At 34.7% G+C, this 21,221-nt stretch overlaps 1 protein-coding gene across 8 annotated transcripts in view; it reads left to right on the forward strand.

Annotated features, from left to right (window-relative positions):
* LOC149788608 (uncharacterized) overlaps positions 1 to 21,221 on the forward strand; it is a 47,262-nt gene that overhangs the window by 23,296 nt on the left and 2,745 nt on the right. For 4 of the 8 annotated variants that reach the window (XM_089974673.1, XM_089974672.1, XM_089974674.1 and 1 more), the window contains 4 exons: positions 3,338 to 4,217; positions 10,303 to 10,386; positions 17,327 to 17,413; positions 20,680 to 20,784. In XM_089974673.1, coding sequence (XP_089830799.1) covers positions 3,363 to 4,217; positions 10,303 to 10,386; positions 17,327 to 17,413; positions 20,680 to 20,784 — 1,131 coding nt within the window. In that variant the 5' untranslated portion in view covers positions 3,338 to 3,362. Of the gene's footprint in view, positions 1 to 1,991; positions 2,099 to 2,143; positions 3,206 to 3,337; positions 4,218 to 10,302; positions 10,387 to 17,326; positions 17,414 to 20,679; positions 20,785 to 21,221 lie in introns of those variants that run through there. The other 4 variants (XM_089974676.1, XM_089974675.1, XM_089974678.1 and 1 more) reach the window with 2 other exon arrangements.

The raw sequence follows: 21,221 nt of genomic DNA on the forward strand, positions 1-21,221 counted from the left end.
ACAAAAGGTAAACTGCATATTAAGATAAGCTTGTCAGTCAAGAATTTAACTGGACTTGAGGCATTTATTGTTTTACTCTGATTTCATGTGAATTTTCCAGCTTTGATCATCAGTCAAAAACTATATATATGCACACTGATCAATCCTTGGAAATAACTGGATATTTATTCACACACACCCCCCAACCAACAACTGAAAATTAGTTCTAAATTTAGTTATAATAGATGGATTACGACTTTCAGTTTACCGTTGTGAGAAGAAGGAAATGTTTTTTCTGAGCTCAGCGAAGATTGTGAGAAGAAGGAAATGTTTTACTGAGCTCTGCGAAGATAACTAATGGCAGATAGGGCATTGATCTGGTGATTAAAGTCTGTTATTGGACAAAGTCTACAACATTTATTCCAACCTTTGTTCTTTGGTATTATTTAGGATGCCATGAAATAATAAAATAAAGATATATTGCCACGGTGGGAAAAGACGATTCTAAATATCTGTATTTTCTAGACTGTTGGAATATTAAATGCGAGAAAGGCAAAACATATGCCTCATTAACGCTGCTTATCTTTGTTTAGTCCAAAAACTTGTCTTTTACCAATTGCTATGAGATAAAGCTTCCTAATACGTGAGTACATAAAGAAGAAAATGTAATTTTGGTTATCAGCTAATATATACATGTCCTTGCCATGGCAGACGTTTTCAACCAGTAAACGTCCCAACCTATTGTCATAGAGAGGAAAATCTCCATTTGATTTATTTCTATCGTAGTCTTTATAATAACGCTGTTACTGTTTTCTGATTGACAAGTGTGTTTGCACGAGCTTTAGAGTTGTTTATACAAATTATTCTTATGCCGCACGTTAGAAACTTCTAATGAGTTTCATCAAATCCCCAGCATGTTCAAGGAATACCATAAGCTAGAAGTAAACGATCATGTTTTTACAAAGCGCGTGGTCTGGTACTTGCTGTCGTTTCCCCACCAATCTATTCATCAATAAGGTATTTGATAAAGAGAATGGACCCGGTAACCTTTGTTGAATCTTTCCAAAAATCATTTGTAAACATCCACGTTCTGATTATGCATTTGCTTCTTAAGGGCTATTGTCAATTTAGCACATGTAGGTGGGGGATAGTGCTCTAATTGTGAAGAAATAGCAAAAATATGGTAATAGTTACGTCGTTTTCTTTCAATTAAATAGACCTCCAAGCGACGTACAACGATAGGGACTCTTCATGTACCGAAATGAATTCCCGCTGTGCCAATTTAAAAAAAATTCTTTTATTGGCAAGGAGAAGGGGTTTTTATTATTTTTAAAAACTTGGAGAAATTAAACATAAAGCTGTTTTTCTGCACACACTCTTTGCAAATAAATGGATTATAGTCAGTCCTGAAAAACACTGACAGCAGTTAATAAAAAGGTAGGTAGACCTGTATTGGCTGGACATTAAAAAAAAACCCACTGTTAAGCAGTTAATAAAAACTTATCTAAATAATAACAATGGTACACTTTTTAGTCCTAAACAATATGCTGATCCTAAAAGTGAACAATCTGGAATATTTTTATATTCTCTGCTCACATGTCTTTCTGTACACGATCTATCTATCTATCTCTCTATCTATCTACGACTATCTACAATTGGTAATTCAGTTTCCTATACATTATTAATTAACATACAAATGTAAGATTTTGGTATAATATTTCCACGTTATGTAGGCCATGTGCCACATTAAACTGTCTTCTTGTATCTTGAGTTCTAAAGCATTATATGTCTTTGCAGGTCGCTCCATTGCACAACGATTAAAAAAATAATTTGCCAAGTGTTTAAATGTCATAGATAAAACAACATAGTGACAGTCGTCATATCTAACAGTACTGAGCAAGTACCTTTTTCTAAAGTATGCAACTGTTCATACACCCGATCAATTTGTAATTTTGTTAAAATTTATCTTTTTCTTATTTGAATCAAGCTCATGTACTTTTCGTTATCTTCAGACGGGTGTTAAGAACTAAGGACTGATGATACCCAAAGATACTAAGTCTGACGGATTAATATTTAGAGAACCACATGCGGTGAAAGAAAGAACGAAACGAAGTTAAATGTAAACACGCAGATAAGTCATTTATTGTATTTATAATATGTATTTCCGGAATATTAGGAAATTCACTTTGCTATTATCATACCGAACAGAACAGAACAGAAAGTTTATTCAGTACTTTAGACCACCGACCCATAATTCATAACATAATAGAGTTTAATACAAAGTGCGCCATAAACAGTAAATTAAAATATATTTGTTTTTGGTGTTGATATTGATACATTTTAACAGCTCATCTCTTAGTTTGAAAGCAAAATAAAACAATTTTGAAACATTTGTAATAAGACTTATTTTCTGAGTGGACATTAAATGTATAAATTTATCCACTGAAGGGCTGATATAATACGTCTTGTTGAAATATTTCCGTCTTAAATTGGTATAACATGTACATATAATTACAAAATGACACTCATCCCCAACAACTTGATATTTTCTATATAGACTTTTAATACGGAAAGTTTGATAGTCATCGGGACACATGCGTGTAATAAAATCACGGTGCGGGTTGACTGAAAAAGATAAATATGGTAGCCGCCATTGCATGCCATCTTACGAAATCTGTAACACTTGTTGCATCTTGCTTAGTCTTCATGCAACAAGATAATTACAATGTAATACCAATAAGATAATTACAATGCAATGCCAGCAAGATAATTACAATGTAATACCAACAAGATAATTACAATGCAATATCACAATACTGTATTAATACCATGATTTATTAGGCGCAAAATGAAATATCAAACTGCCTATTTTAGCTTATGTAAATACATTTTCCGCAAAAGAGATTGTCCCTGAATATTTAAAAGAGTTCTTTTAGTTAATAATTGATAACTTTGCTTTAATTACGTACTATAGGTGATATTTGGCTCCATCACACCCTCCTACCCTGTTAAGACTTTTCGCATTGCCACTAAACCTAAAGTAGAATGTAAGATCTCGATAAGGTGATCATAAAATGCGCCTACACGACTGTGAGGTAGACAAATATTAAGTTTATCAATCGCTTGTAGAAAGGTAAGTTTACCTGAAGTCCGGAGCTAAAAGAAATTCAATGTATAAAGACACGCTTTATTCTGATGGTACAGTAGTTATAACCTCTGTGCAGTGGTAAGTTTGACTGCTTGGCATATGCAAATATGTATTTCTTTCTTTTCGCAAATCACTGTTAACGGAAATACCATTTTTTCAGTATGAGTGATTCAAACAAAGTCTTAACATGCATTGTTTTTCTCTCTATAGATGCACTTGAAGTAAAATAGCCAAAATGAGTGCGAGTGATATCTTTGCTGAGGAAATACCAACAGACGATGAGCTCATTGAAGAAAGTATATTCGACGAGGACGATGAGTTGAATGAAGATCTTAACATTGAGATAGCGGAGTCTGACGTCAACAATGAAGACGTTGGTAACAAAGTGATGAATGAGGCAAAATCTAAACAGGGCTTTGGTCTAAAAAAGGGCGACGCCGAGGTAGATGAGGACAGGAAACAGGGTGCTAGACACAAGGAATATTTGGGACAAGATGTAGGAGACGATGCTGCTATTAATAAATATTTGGGCAAAGACAGTGAAGAATTATATGATTCAAACTATGATGATTTTAATGGCAAAAGAGATACTTCGAGCACTAACAAAACATTGGGTGATAATAGCATTTTAACGGAGGTTTCAAGACTTGAAAACACGGATACAGTTAAAACTGGATATCCAGAAGAGGTTCCCATTGAGGCATTCAATGGTAATATCATTCGAAATACAGTTGAAAATGTATGTGCTAATGACCCTCAAACAAATCGTACAGTCTTCGATGTTACCGAAAACTTAGTAGACCTTCAACTGGTTTATCAGAACACGATATATACTGATAGCTCAAAAGACACCGAGTTCAATGACTACGGACAGGGTTCTAACTACCCAGCAATGAATGACGGTAATAATGCCGACATAGCAGAGGAAAATACTACCAAAACGGATCGTCTGGGAGAAGAAGCAGAATCTTTTTTTGAGGACAGTTTGGAGACAGGTCGAGAGTCTCGGGGACTCGGTGGCCTGGCGGACGACGAGGATTCAGAGTTAGACCCAAATGAAGACCGTCGTGACGTAGATGCAAATACACACGTAAGACGTTATGATTACTGATTAAGCTGGTGTCTCCAATATCAAACTTGCTTATAATGAAAATTTTGAAGTAGAATATATAGTCGTGTTAGGCAGAGGGGAGATTTTGTTGTCTTTTTGACCTTTACAATTTTGTGGTACTCGCAAAATAATATGGTGCTGAATTTATAATCATGACATCTGTGTAAGGTATATAAGATATCCAAAATTTGCCTAATCACTAATCCATTTAGCCGTAATTAATATGGATTTATTTTCATGTTAGTACTTTGACAGAACGATCATCATAACTGATAATCTGGATATCCCCATTCAGTAGACGATGGCTTTATTGATCCAACAGAACATGGTATTCAACAGTGTATCAGATAATTTGTACTCAGCATGGGGCCGATATCTGAGCGTGTTACAAAGCCCGGTGTATCGCACATTGATTTGACAGACATAGGGAATTGTTAAGGCCTCCCTGTATGCGTATCATTCAAGCATGTAGAAGTATCATTCTACTATCACTGTGTCACATTAATTTTTACGCTCATTATATATGACCGTCGATAACACTGATGATAATGATTATCATCAGCTTCATCAATAGTCATATTTAATGAGCTACAAAAAAATCTGACACAATATTATGTAGATTGTCCCTTCTACACTCTTGAATGATAAACAAAGAGGGAAGACTGAAATGTGTCATCTTGGGGCGGGTGGGGGGTTTAACCATATCGTCTTGTTTTAGGCGGCTATTGGACAATTCGGCCCAACTTGGAGCGAAAATAAGACAATGTGGCTCAACTTAAAAGACAATTCGGCCCAACTCGAAAGACAATTCGACCCAATTTTATAATACAACTGACAATAGTTTTAACAAGTATTTATTTTTAACATATATTTTGACAATTCTTATATAAAATGTTTTTTACGGTATATTTCAAAATCCTTGCATTAGGTAACTTAATTATTCATTCTCATTTTAATTAGTTTGTAAAATAGAATAGGTTGAGAATAAAATTTGAAACATTTGGTGAACTAGATAAATGTTTTCCGAAGTTATAATGGTTAGGAGCTTTCTGATATCTTTAGGAAAACCGTCCCAAAGACAAAAATTACATTGGAGAAAGGACGTCTGATAAAAAGAAGTAATAGTAGAGATGGACGTGATGCTTTGGGAGTTACGTAGACAATTATGAGATGCATCATATCTCCTGTGGAAGAAGGTCGATTTTGTTAGACACTTGCCCACTTGTTCTGAAAACCTTAATTCTTAATCAAAATACATACGTTACAAGAGATCTTCTCGTATTTGAACGTATTTGTTATGATTTACAAATAAAATGATACCGGGAAAATGGTTGAAAATTGAATTATTAGGTATTGTGCGATACTTTCACATAAATTTAATTCAGAACATTATTGCGTTTTGCCATTATGAGTTACGAAAAAGACAGATAAATGTGCACAACGTAAGATGCATCTTTACCAAAATTTCTCGTATTTTAAATTTCATTTAAATTGATAATAATGAATATTCAAAACACCAAAAACATTTTAAGTTGTCAAATTAATACCATTCTAATCATAACAGTTTCCGATTCAAAATATAAGCACGAAAGTTTACAACGTGTATGCCTTTTTAGTCACTCCAAAAACATAACGTATGTATCAGATACATACGACAAAAGACTTCATTAAATCTGCAATCGTTTTCACTCAGCTTTCTTGATTCCCTTTTGGTCATGAAAATATGGCATGAAAATATTACAAATATATTTGATTAACCATATTAAACACGTACATTTGTCATTGTAGTTATTTCTCCTTTATGTGACAGCTGGACATCATAATTATTCACATGATCATTGATCTGATATAATCATTATGACTTATTTTATATTTTATAAGAAGATAAAATGAATAAAAATTTTATACTTAATTAAGTGCTTTCACGAAATTTTTAAAATAAAAAAATAACTAATGTATTTTATAAAATGTTTTGTAACGTAGAATGGTAACGTATGTCTCGTAGTGTAAAACACGGATATATTTTAAAGTTCAAACAAATTAAATGTACATTTTGTGTGCAATTCAAATGGCCTGAACTTATTACAGTCTCACATATAGAAAACAACATTTTTAGCCGATAAAAGTGAGGAGTCCCCTCACGTGTACTGTATAGGTAACGTATGTATTTCACTAACGTGAAGCAAATGCATTGTTAATTAATTCCATTTCGGCATCAGACATTTTGAATATTCAACCCATAAATAATCTGATGTAGAACACGGCGTCATTTTAGAGAACGAGACTGCTTTGACGACTTTGTTTCAGACAAAACTGCATTGCATACAAGAAGTTTTCTTCTTCTTGGGATCAGATATAAATCTGTACACCTCTGCATCGGCTCTTTTACTTGGTGTTAATTCCTTAGGTTCTGGCAACAGTCATAGTATTTTACTTAGTCGCTCAAATTTCGTATTTTTTGTCTTTATCTTAAGTCTCAGGCTTGAAACGTCAGATTTAAGAATACCTATATTTTTGTGGGCACACGCAAGATCCCTACGCCTGATCATCTGAAAACATTTTCCTTTGTTACTTTTAGTGATAACGTGTAGCATAAATAATAAATGTATTTAAGTATTTTAATTAGAAATTATATATCTATCTTACATAGTATCTACTTGCTGTTTGAAGAAAAATATCTTTATACAACTATCGCAAAGTTGGGCCGAATTGTCCTTCGAGTTGGGCCGAATTGTCTTTTAAGTTGGGCCGAATTGTCTTATTTTCGGTCCAAGTTGGGCCGAATTGTCTATAAGTCGTTTTAGGCATTGTCCTATTTATTGTTTTCGTATCGGTGAGTATGTGCGTATCTGATGCTGAACTTCTAAATCATTATTGCAAATCAAGAAAAAATAGATTCTTTCATCTTAGCACATGAAATGGTAGATTAGTTGTTGACTCCAAGGAAATGTACACGTCATGTATCATCATGACTGTTATATTTTTAAAACCAAATTGTAAAGGCCAGAATATGATATAGAGAAGACAGACACTTCATCAAAATGCTGGAATGAATTGCCTATAAGTCGTAACTTTAAAATTTTGCGGTAATCCTGAGGCAATTATTTCTTTATGATTGAGAGCCCCTCAAAAGTACAAGCACATTTTAATGTAGATATTTTTTTTATCAGTGTGAGAAATGCTGCATAAAGGCCTATGAATTATGCGCAAGCATGGTGAGCATATGCTTCCTGATTTAATATGAATACTTATTTTTATTCCATGGTGATAAACCTCTTACGTCTAACTCGAGTTTGAATATAACGAGGAAAATGCTTGCCGTACATTATTTTAAAAAAAGTCTTGTCTTTTACAACAGCCATACACATGTATGTGGCAAAATTTCCGTCCTTGAAAAAAAACAATGCGGATGCAGTAGAGCCTCTCAGATATAATGTCCACCTAAGGGACACATTGTTTACCATCCGCTTGACGTTAGACACTATTTACATTTTGTTCATTTTTGGATAGTACTTGATATATAATTAACACACACACACACACACACACACACACACACACACACACACACCTTGCTTCCCATCCGTAGAGTCATATCGGTATTCATACAGTTAATAACTCTAAACAGACCATTCAGACGGGTGGAATCGCATGCAGATGTAAACTTGTTTCCCTTTTTGTCGTATTCGACGACGTATCGTTATTACTGTGTCATTTATTAATGAAAGGTGTCAGAGTTTTTATACAATGAATAACAGAGCTATCAAAGTGAAGTATATTCCTTGTATGTAACAAATACAAATTTGGAAGCAACGTTTTGCCAGGATGGCGTATCTGTCGATATGACTCTGCCGACGGGAAACAAAGATGGTGGTTATCCGTACACGTCTTTATTAAATACATGGCACGATCCGTAAAATAAAATGTAAACGCTACTTAATGTAAATCTCCTGTCTAAATTTAAACGTAAGAATATTTTACTTTGGTTCTTTGTGCTGACCGTGGAGTGATATATTTGAAGGTAAACATGATCTACGCATTTAGTATTAAATGAAATTTGAAATGCCTCAACAGATGTTGAAATTAAACCTGCTGTTACTCAGTTTCACCTTGGGCTGCCAATGTGTGGTTGGGTAAATTAGTACAGCTTGCAGTGGCCTAGTGGTTAGAGCGTCCGCCTCGGATATGGGAGGTCGTGGGTTCGATCCCCGACCGAGTCATACCAAAAATGGTACTTACAAAAATGGTACTAACAGCTGCCTCGCTTGGCACTCAGCATTAAGAGGTTAGTGTTAGGACTGGTCGGCCTGGTGTCAGGATAATGTGACTGGATGAGACATCATGCTACATGTCTGCGGCATGATGCCCCAGTGCTAGACATCACTATAAAACTGTCACACTGCAGACATTGCAGCGCTAAAAATTGTTAAAGCTACGTTAAAAATCCAAATCACACACTCACACAGAGTACAGCATGTGGATTGTGTTATAACAGGAACTGCTGTTATGCATTAAAGAGCTAAAAATAATAATCTTTTTCACCAAATGACCTCTTTGTCTGTCAAACTCGGTAACAAAAAAGGCTCACTACAAACTGACGAATTGTGATTGTATTCAATGCACAAGTGCAACAATGGTGCTAAAGTGTTTATCTGAAAGAACACAATTTAGTGTCATCCGGGTACAATCAACAAGTGATTTATAGGCTAAAGCTTCATGCAGAGGTTTCCCAAAAGGTTTTACTCAGGCAGGTGTGCAATTTACCCACAATTTATGTGTTTATTATAATCCTCTGCCTTTCAGTGACTTCTATTGCTTTATAAATTACTTCTCACAAGTGGCTAAGAATGAGATATGGCCTAATCGTCCACTATGAAAACAAAGGTGGCATTTATGGTCTGGCTCTATGTATATTGAACATAACACCTATCTCATGACGAAGCATTTATACTACGACAGTCTGAAGTCAAAGCTCCATGTCTGACCTCTTTTGAGTTAATTCAGTGAAAAAGGATATGGGGTAATATAATATTAAACGGTCTAAGATTCCACTCCTGATATAAAATTCTTGGTAAAATTTCGTAGCCATATCATCGGTAGAATAAGTTAAAATTTGCATATCGGACCGCATTCAGAACAAGGAGTAACATGCATACTAGAATTTGAACGGATCAATATAATTTAACTGATTATTTTGAGTATTTAATTATTTTGGGATCAATCCAACATTGAAAACCGGCTACCTAAATGGAACATGAGTAATTTACCCTTTAATAGTGTTCAGCATTGAAAACTGCAATTTAAATGCAATCATTTATACATACTATCAAATCCACTGAACCCCTGTAAGAGGTTCTTTTTCGACGGTGCTTTATCTTTGTTTCAACCCTGTGTTTTCTTTACATAAGGAAGATGTACTGACGAATGATACCATTCAACATACATAGGGTCAACTAACTATTAAACATGCATAACTTTAAGTCCGCAGTTTTAAATGCTTGATGTTTTTATGAATAATTAAACGTTCACGCCTTTAAGAAGGCTGTTTAAATGCTTCATTCGTTTACGTGTAATTAAAAGTGCTTACATTTAGTTTGGCAGTTTTAAATGTTCGATGCTTTTATAGATAATTAAACGTGTATATCATTAAGTTGGCAGTTTAATGCTTTATGTTTTTTAATGGATAATTAAACGTGCATACATTTAAGTTGGCAGTTTTAAATGCTCGATTTTTGTTATGGATAATTAAACGTGCATACATTTAAGTTGGCAGTTTTAAATGCTCGATTTTTGTTATGAATAATGAAACGTACATACATTTAAGTTGGCAGTTTAATGCTCGATGCTTGTTATGGATAATTAAACGTGCATAGAGTTAAGTTGGCAGTTTTAAATGCTCGATTTTTGTTATGGATAATTAAACGTGCATAATTTTAAGTTGGCAGTTTAATACTTGATGGTGCTTTTTATGGATAATTGAACGTGAGTGCATTTCAGTAGGCAGTTTTTAATGATTGATTCATTTTGGGATATTTAAACGTGCTTACATTTTCTAAATGTTTAGGCCAGCTCTCTCAGTGGATCCAGAGGGGACAATATAGATGAAGATGACGAAGATCGGACAGAAATGACCTTGTCGGAAATGGAGGTTTGTATTTTTTAATGCATTTCAAAGCTATTTATAAAATATTTTATGTCGGGAACAATATTTCTTTCAGCTGAAAAGATCTTCTTAGTAATACTTTTATAGATTAGAGAGCGGAGTTTTATGTCATGTTTGTTAATATCTTTTTCTAGAAGAAAAGTTACACTCGTTTTGTTGGTTAAATCGTTTAGAATGTGGTGCAGGATATTGCAACAGGAGAAGATTGATATAACAATTCTAGCTCATGATAATTCATAATTTTGCTATATGTTTCCCTGTGTTGTATAGCTTGTTGAAGGACGTTGCTAAAAGGATTCTAATATATGATATATTGTTCACTGTTTCTTGTCAACTTTGTCCTTGGCATTATTGTTGAGGATCTTACCCGAGTGCTCAGATGAAACGAAATTGAAAAAGTTCTACCGTTTTTGATGAAACGAGTTGAAAAAGTTCTACCGTTTTTGATGAAACGAGTTGAAAAAGTTCTACCGTTTTTGATGAAACGAGTTGAAAAAGTTCTACGTTTGTAATGAAACGAGTTGAAAAAGTCCTTCCATTTGTGAGACTTTTTCAGCAAAAGATTAAAATTATGTGATTTTCATTTTGAAATGAGTACACCAGAAATGTTTCTGTTATCTTACTAGTACATACTCACGAAAGGTTTCTATTATCCCCTACTAGTACATACTCACGAAAGGTTTATATTATCCCCTACTAGTTAGTACATACACATGAAATGTTTCTGTTATCCTACTAGTACATACTCACTAAAGGTTTCTATTACCCCTACTAGTACATACACATGAAATGTTTGTTATCCTACTAGTACATACTCACGAAAGGTTTCTATTATCCCCCACTAGTACATACACATGAAATGTTTCTGTTATCCCCTACTAGTACATACTCACGAAAGGTTTCTATTATCCCCTACTAGTACATACACATGAAAATGTAGCATAAACAATCATCTATTGTAAACTAAAATTACCTGTTAAGCTTTGTAAAATAGTACAATATAATAGTGAAATGTAGCAAAGACAGTTATTATCCCGTTATCGTAAATTGCAAGGAAAGCCGTGGAAGTGTTGTTTACCTCATTTGTATTATATGAAATGACAGTAAATGTTTAATCTCCAGTTAAATAATTTGCTATCAGCAACAAAATTCATGTTGATATTTTCAATCAACTGCTAAACATTTTGAGGTCTTTATTTGCTGTACATGAAAAGATAGTAAAGCTTCAATCTTCATTCAATAATGTACTAATAAAAACAATCTTCTTCTTTTTGAATTTGTTGTGTCTGTTAATTACCATGCTATGATTAAACTGTGCATCTCCTATATAATCAGTTACTTCATTTTTGCTTATGGATACTTTTCTTATCAACGTGGTTTCTCGTAATGACTTTTTCTCGGAAAATTTAAAATTTGTTTTTCAAACTTTATTTCACGCTGGAACATCTACCGTTCCGGTATAAGAGAAACTTCTTAATTTTTTTTAATTCAGTTTAATTGGATATTTTACGAGTCATGCATTATTTTGAAATAAGTTGTTCTAGTTTACATTGGCACACCAAAAAGCTAGCCTGATACCACGGTACTTTCAATACACTAAAAACTAATTTACATTGGCACACCAATAACACTGGTCAACAGTGAAATCATTACTGACTTGAAAAGGCCCTAATCTGTAGTATTTTGGTGTGCCGAACACGAATATAACCGTGAAAAATTTGTATTGGCTCTCGTTTTGAAGATATTCATATACCTCATTTTCTATGTTTCACTGTGTAAATTTCTCCAGTAGGACTGCAGCAACATCCGGAATAATGATGTAACATTGCATAATACCATCATGCTCACATCATCCACAGTTGATTGCATCATTTTCTGATGCAATGCAATACTAATGCCATGCGGCTGCTGAAGTAAGTTGACGTCAGCAGTGTACTATACATGTGTAGGCCTATTATACTAATGCCAGGCGGCTGCTGAAGCTGACGTAAGCAGTGTACTATATAAAGCCCAATCAGATAGGTTCAGCATTTAAAATATTTTAGACGTTGTGCGAGACAGTTCAAGCTACTGTTACATAAAACTTATTATTTTATCCATTTACGTACAATAAAGAACAGTAATGCCTCGAAAGTGTGTTAATACCGCGGACAATTTTTGCTATATTTGTGGGGAAGTGACATTTGCCAACCAGAAGAAAAGTATCAATTCTCAAGTGAAGAAGGCATATCATCTTTACTTCGGATGCAAGGTTGGTGACCAAGACAAGCCTTGGGCTCCGCATATATGCTGTGCTACATGTACAACACAGCTTTCACAGTGGTTGAATTGCAAAAGGTCATCAATGCCGTTTGCAGTCCCAATGGTGTGGAGAGAGCCAAGCAACCACCTAAATGACTGTTACTTCTGCTTGGTTCCTCCTCTTTCCGGCGGAATAACGAAGCGAAAGAAGTCGAGAATAGTCTACCCAAACATTCCGTCTGCATTGAGACCAGTTCCACATGGTGAGGGACTTCCTATTCCAGAACCTCCAGCAGAATATTCTCTTGATTCATCTGACGAAGACAAAGGTGAGTCGACCTGTTCTTCTCCTGGTCCATCAGCATGCAGTGATCCAGATTTTCACTGTGGTGCATCATCAACCCCACACAGAATAACACAGGAAGAACTAAATGACCTGATTCGTGATTTGGACTTATCAAAGAACAAGGCAGAATTGCTAGGATCAAGACTCCAACAATGGAATCTTCTAGAAGAAGATGTCACAATTACTGCATATCGAAAGCGCCACCAGCAATTGGAGCCTTTCTTCAGAAAGGAAAGTAATCTGATATTCTGTTCCGATATTGAGGGCCTCATGAATGCTTTAAAAATCACTCATGACCCACAAGAATGGAGACTATTTGTGGACTCTTCGAAACTGAGTCTCAAGGCTGTGCTTTTGCACAATGGAAACATTCTTCCATCTATTCCAGTAGCGTATGCTGTCCACATGAAAGAGACATACGATAACTTAAGGCAGCTACTGAATTCCATTGAGTATAACAAGTACAGCTGGCACCTCTGTGGTGATTTGAAGGTAGTTGCCCTTTTAATGGGACTGCAGCAAGGATATACAAAATACATGTGTTTCTTATGCGAGTGGGATAGCCGAGCAAGGGAAATGTACTACATGAGGAAGGAATGGACTCACAGGCAGAATGTAGCCATTGGAGAGAAGAATATCCAACACCCAGCTCTGGTTGAGGCTCAGAAAATCTTGCTACCACCCCTTCACATCAAACTAGGTTTGATGAAGAACTTCGTGAAAGCCATTGACCGGACTTTGCCAGCATTCCGATACCTGCATGAAAAATTCCCTCGACTCAGCGAAGCAAAGATTAAAGAGGGAGTTTTTGTGGGTCCTCAGATTCGAGAGCTTTTCAAAGATGACCGGTTCAACAACTTGCTGGAAGGTGACGCGAAACAAGCATGGAATGCTTTTCGCCTAGTTTCTACAAACTTCCTCGGAAATGTTAGGGCAGAAAACTATAAGGAACTAGTAGAAGACATGTTGATGAAGTATAAGAAACTTGGCTGCAATATGTCTCTAAAGATTCACTTCCTTCATTCCCATTTGGATTTCTTTCCTAGCAACTGTGGTATTGTTAGTGATGAACACGGCGAACGTTTTCATCAAGATATCGCAACAATGGAACAAAGATACCAGGGAAAATGGTCCACTACAATGCTGGCTGACTACTGCTGGACACTCCTCAGAGATGCTCCCGAACAGCTGTACAAGAGACAGGCGAAGAAATCTAAGATGTAGTCAATGACTTGATTTTTTATAGGTAGGCTATTACAGTTGACCTTTTACTATTGGAATGCATTTCGTTATGTAAACACTAATTTCTTGCAGATTACAAAAAAACTAGAGCCAATTTTGCAATTTGACTGTCATATTCGTGTTCAGCACATAAAAATTGATAAGAATTGACTAATTTTATTTCAGTAACATGACTTTTGTAAAAATTTGTTGTCCAGTGTAAGCTAGCCTGATACCACGGTACTTTCAATACACTAAAAAATCCATGTAAACCAATGACAACTTCTAATTTTTGGTTAAATCGTAAACGTTTAGCATAAAATAAATAACATTTGTTAAGATGTCACACCTGACTAAACTATTTCAATGATCATTTTTCTGAATGAAAATACCGACGTTAAATTGAATTCTGTCATTATGTTTTCTTCAAAGCCGAAAGGTAATGTAATGTAATTAATGATTAAAACTCTCGTGTCATCGTGTAATGGTATCACTTCAAATGTATTTTGTTTATTTTAATTATGTACATGTCGTGATTGTTGGACCAAAATCGAGTCATTTCTTAACACTTGGTTGAAGAAACTTTTTAAATCGTGAAATTTGTTTGATGACGCACTTCTTGATCTATTGACATACACTCGTCATCAGTTTTAAACCAATTAAACTTTGATCTCAGACCTACAAACTTTTCGAATGGAATACGCCGAGCACTTTATTGATAACAAATAAGTTATGTTTCCTTTCATGTCATCATATAAATTGTTTGTCACAGCAGATATATACAACGAATTAGTATAGATAACTAATAGCATCCTATTCTGAAATTGGTTTTTCAACATGAAGAACTCGGGTATTATCGACTAGCTTAGCTCAAAGACCCAAATCCTTTGTAGATAGGTTCACTGAGTTTGCTATTGTTTTTCATCAGGCTCAAAAACACAAGATTGTTGTCTGCGATAACTATGTTTGCAAAGAAAATGTCCTTTATAGCTTTTTAAAAAATATATTTATACAGATTTATACTATATTTAGTTTTCTAGATTTTCGATTTGTTTACTTTTATTCATCAGTCTGACGATCTCGTTTTCTGAAACTTTTCAAGAGTTTGGTGCGAGTGTCGTATTGAGCTCAGTGTAGGGTTTTGATCACGCATGTTGATCAAACAAAATTTCTCCATCTTTTCAGTCTAGACCAAACTTCGGTCGTGACTTCACTTTTGTATTGCTTTTGTTGTCGTGGGGCTAAAACAATTTTTCAGCACACGATAGGCTCTACATATTGGCCAGTATAACTGGTGGTGGAAAAGCTCGGTAACATCAAACGTTCTGTAATGGATAACTCAAGAGATGGTTTGAGATATGTGGTATGTTATTGATGCAATGAGATACGTATGGTATCTTACATTAGCCATGTGTGATACAAAAATTAATGATGCTCTTTGTACTGAATGCTGAGTGATACAGAAGGTTAATGATATTATTTGTACCGAATGCTGAGTGATACAAAAAGTTAATTATATTATTTGTACCGAATGCTGAGCGATACAAAAAGTTAATGATATTTTTTGTACCGAATGCTGAGTGATACAAAAAGTTAATGATATTATTTGTACTGAATGCTGAGTGATACAAAAAATTAATGATGCTCTTTGTACTGAATGCTGAATGATACAAAAAGTTAATGATATTATTTGTACCGAATGCTGAGTGATACAAAAAGTTAATTATGTTATTTGTACTGAATGCTGAGTGATACAAAAAGTTAATGATATTATTTGTACTGAATGCTGAGTGATACAAAAAGTTAATTATATTATTTGTACCGAATGCTGAGTGATACAAAAAGTTAATTATATTATTTGTACCGAATGCTGAGTGATACAAAAAGTTAATGATACTCTTTGTACCGAATGCTGAGTGATACAAAAAGTTAATTATATTATTTGTACTGAATACTGACTGATACATAATGTTCATGATATTCTTTGGCTAGGTGATATTTATCTAGCACAAAAGTGTAACATTTTTACAACATCACGGTAACATATAAATACATATAAAAATAGGTATTACATTTATTTTATTTTTAACCTCTTCATCTTTTTGCTCTTTGGAATGTTTTTTGAATTTCCTTTAGTTGATGTCTGGGTTCGAAATGTGCAGTCAATATCTAAGAATCAACTTAGAGTCACTATTTGACCTATACTCCGAACAGTCGATGAAACATTGTAAATGAGACGTAGAACACACTTCGTGGCAGTCTCTTATCGATCCACAAACTTCTGTCGTTATGACTTCAAATATTTAATATAATTTAAAGCACCAAAGAAAAAAAAAGGAAAAAAAATGACGTCGTTATTATTCAGACTTATATTCAAGACTTGATGCACAGCAAGGAAAAATTATGTTAATGTTTAAAAAAAAATACAAAAGTTAGCTTAACTTCATCAATCCAGTTCTCAACGGTCGCCTCTGCCTTAGATATGATATTTTGTACCGACTGGCTAGTTTCAATTCAAACATGTTGGCTTTAGAATCACCAATATAACTCGAGCGCTTGACTAAAGCTAAGTTTAGAATCCAGATATTGACTTTGATGAAAGCTATCAGTGTATCTCATGTCCAAACACTAGGCACATCCGTCATGCAGTCGAACAGAATGGTAACTCTTCTCTTTTCTTTATGAGCGGTTGTTTTCTGCTTTAAGAAAGCACACGAATCACTATAACTGAATACAATCTGTTCCTTTAGAAACGATGACTTCTGCAATCAGCGGCTCGTTGTAGTTATTATAAAAGTTGCATGTGGACTGTGTTTTCAAGAGGTGTAGCGAAAAAAATAATGTTATTTCATTCAGTAAATATCAATACTCGTCTTTTCCATGTAAGTCAGACACCGTTGTGTTCAAAGTTTGGTTTTCTTTCCGAGAGAAAAATGTTTGATCCATTTGTGCATGTAAACTGGTACGGTCAGGTATGTCGTATCGTTAAGACATTTGTGTCCGATACAGCCGTACCAGAAAGAAAGGATCGTACCGGTAAGAGTAAAAACTTATTTGTAACTCTGTTTTTATCAGATAGTATGTACAAAGTAACTTACATCCATTTCCCCCCCATAGGATATGTACAACGCTGTCAAGATGGGTAATATTGACTGCCTGGAAGACTGTTTGGATAAACGGTGCTCGGACATCAACATGACATGGGTATACATTTTAGCAACAATATATATAAGCACTAACTAAATGTAAACTCTATATTTTCTTTATTGAAGTTAGCAAAGCTGTCGAGAGTGCATCATGAAATTGATGGAAAGGTGCACACGATTATTACAAGCATGTGTAAGAGTAACAAATTTCACCTCCACAATCTAAATCAAAAGTAGCCTTTTTGACACAATCGTCTCCAATATTGGTATTAGACAATGCTGTATGTGCAGTCCCACTAGTCAGTTATATATGTGCAGTCCTACTACGCAATGATATATGTGCAATCCCACTAGGCAATGATAGAGTCGTACACTACAATGGTAAAATGGCTTAGAACCTTACATTTATGTGGGTATAACCTTTCGTTACAATGGTAACATGACTTAGAATCTTACATTTATGTGTGTATAACCTTTCTCTACAATGGTAAAATGGCCTAGAATCTTACACTTATGTGTGTATAACCTTTCTCTACAATGGTAACATGACTTAGAATCTTACATTTATGTGTGTATAACCTTTCTCTACAATGGTAAAATGGCCTAGAACCTTACACTTATGTGTGTATAACCTTTCTCTACAATGGTAAAATGGCCTAGAATCTTACACTTATGTGTGTATAACCTTTCTCTACAATGGTAAAATGGCCTAGAACCTTACACTTATGTGTGTATAACCTTCCTTTACAATGGTAACATGACTTAAGAGTCTTACACTTATGTGGGTACAACCTTTCTTTACAATGGTAAAATGACACGTATGCATTGAATTAGAAAAAAGTGAGACTGCCAGACTTTGCTTTAACTCGTACAGACTTTCTGTACCACTGATGTTACACACACTCTTGTGTAGATTATCTTTTCTTCCATAATGTCCAAACATGAATGTTTGTAATGTGTGGGTGATGACAAGCACGTATATTATTGTGTGTACTCAGGTTATGTAATTAATAAAGCTCAATCAATGTTGTATTAATAAAGTGGAACTATGTCCTTAATCACTACATGTATATTATAGTCATAATTAAATTTCAGGCTGGACTTTATGACATACATAGCAATAGATTAGTACAGAAAGTTTTCTATATAGCCCCGAAGCTCTTTAGCTTCCTTGCTTTCACATGAAATTCCCTACAATTTCATATACTTTATGCATTAACATACCCCCACAAGGTTATTATCAAAATCAAAAAGGACATGTCGAATATATAACTAAACAGTTGGCATTTGGTTGGATCTCTCTCATAATCAATTTTAACTAACATCTTGATAATATAAGCATACTTCCTAAGTTTGATCAAAATCATCCAACATATTGATGAAATCAGCCTATTTACTAAGTTTGATCAAAATCCTGTTATATCCGGTCACAAGAGTTACAAACCCAGCCAAAGTAATGCAAGGTCAATCCGTACATATGCATAGGTCTCGCTGATGATCAAAATCATCCAACATCTTGATGAAATCAGCCTATTTACTAAGTTTGATTAAAATGGAGTAGAAATAACGACCACTAAGTGTTAAGAAGCTAATCCAGTCAGATGACATATCATCTCAGGCAATCTGATGACAGATCATCTCAGGTAATCTGATGACAGATCATCTCAGACAATCTGATGACAGATCATCTCAGGCAATCTGATGCATGATCACTTTATTGTTATGGGTCGGTATCGTTCATTTTTGTAAAAAATATCTCCTCCAAATTGTAATAAGCAAATGTTGACAGATGGACGATGCACACAGGGCCGTGCCATTTCATTAGCTCCATTATCAAGGAAATCTAATAAACTGCTTCTTTTTCGAAGGATAGGAAATTAAATCAACGTGGCTCCCTTTTTGTTCACTATTAAAATCGTATTCGCAAAAGAACATTAAATTGTCCTCATTTAAGTACGTTTTAGAATTTAAAAGAAAAAGGAACTTGAATACTGAAGAAAGAATTTGTCCAGACAAATCTTGGTATTATTAGGTACTTTTCTGTTTGCATACGATTGGAGGCTTTTTTCTCACAAATCATTAAAAAATATGTAATCGTTCATTTTTATCTCTTTTATTGACCGAATAAAAACCATTAATTTCCTCTATGAACGTAATTCATTTTAAACTGGCATACTAACAGCGTCTTTGTTTGTTCTAAGAATATCTAGACTGTCCCCCACCCCATCAGAAACGTACATTGCATAGTATGTCAGTTTCTATAAATATATATGATCTCAAGTTTGTTTATTACAACATTTCTCCTGCCATATGTACCATGTAACATCTGTATGGTCAACCATCCTGACTGCATGTATCTATCTTTACTATATTTAGCTCTTGCTAACGTATTTTCTTGTATAGTCTGTTCGAAGCACATTGAGCCCCCCCCCCCCCCCCCGCGAAAACGTGTAAAAAGTACCAGACAAATCTCATAATTTTGAAGCCTTCTTCGGATGAAATATAAGTACAACTCGGGTTTTTGGGCTCGTGAACTTCTATAATTGTTTGGGGTTTAAATCACATTTTATTTGTTGATTTTAATAAACTTGCTGGTTTCGTTTATTTCTGCTACTTATTTGAAGACCATACGGTCGTAACGGTAGAGCATAGTTAATAAGTCAATGTACTACTTTTATAACGTAACCTCTGAATACCGAATAACATTACCTAATTAATAAGCAGATTAGTCAATATGTCGGACTACTTTTAAACTAGAACCTCTGAATACCAAATTTCTCTTTGTCCAATGAATAGGCCGATCATGCTATATACGTCAAAAGACTACTCGTAACCACTGAATACCGGAATCACATTGTCTAATGAATAAGTAGAAGATAGCTAACACGTCAGTGGACTGCTTGCATATCACAGCCCCTGAATACCGGAATCTTCTTGTTGAATGAATACATAGAACATAGTTAATAAGTCTGTGGACTACCTGCATACAGTAACATCCTAATACCGTAGTCTCGTTGCCTAGTGAACAGGTATACCATATCTGATACGTCGGTGGGCTCTTTTTATACCGTAACCTCCCAATATCGGAATCTCATTTTCTAATAAATAATAGAGCACTGTTAACACCCTAATGGTATACTTTGATACCATAACCTCTGAATAACGGACACTAGTTGTGAAATCTGACTTAAGAAAATTCCTATAGTATATATATTAAACAATGTCTCTTTCTCAAAAAGCTAATTTGTCTCACGGTGTCTTGGACTAATATTTTCGTTACAATTGAAAATGCAGAAACTCAATTAAAAATGTTTTTTCTTCTAGTATAGCGAGAACCTCCTAATGGCGGCTATTCGAGCTGGTCAGCAGGAAATGGCGGAATTCCTTCTGGACAATGGGGTGGACTACAACTACGTGACATCTGTCATTGTAAGTAATGCTTGTCCGCTAAATGGGCATATATGATTTTACATAGATTATTTGTATCGTTCCTTTTTGGTGGAGATGTATTTTACGATCATGTTTATTAGAGTGACAGTGATAAACGTTTGGAAGGGTTGTTATCGACACCATATTTGCATAAGAATCCATTGATCTGGGTTTGTTTGATCAATCTGACATGTCCGTCATTTGAAGTTATCAAAATGTTGCTAAATTTCTAGATGTGAGTTCTTTGTTTCGATAGCTTCGAGATACATTTCTGCTTCTGGTACTATGTCTGTAACAGAACATTGTAATATATTTCACAAATATTTCCAACACTGCATGTTTACATTGGCTTTCTGTGCAAATATATGCCATATGTGGTAAAAATAGACAGGAAGTAGACGGAACGACGCTAAAGTTTATGAAAAAATCTCAATTCA

The sequence above is a fragment of the Sinohyriopsis cumingii genome, chromosome 11 (genome assembly GCF_028554795.1).
Source record: "Sinohyriopsis cumingii isolate HCF-2022 chromosome 11, ASM2855479v2, whole genome shotgun sequence".
Lineage (NCBI taxonomy): Eukaryota > Metazoa > Mollusca > Bivalvia > Unionida > Unionidae > Sinohyriopsis > Sinohyriopsis cumingii.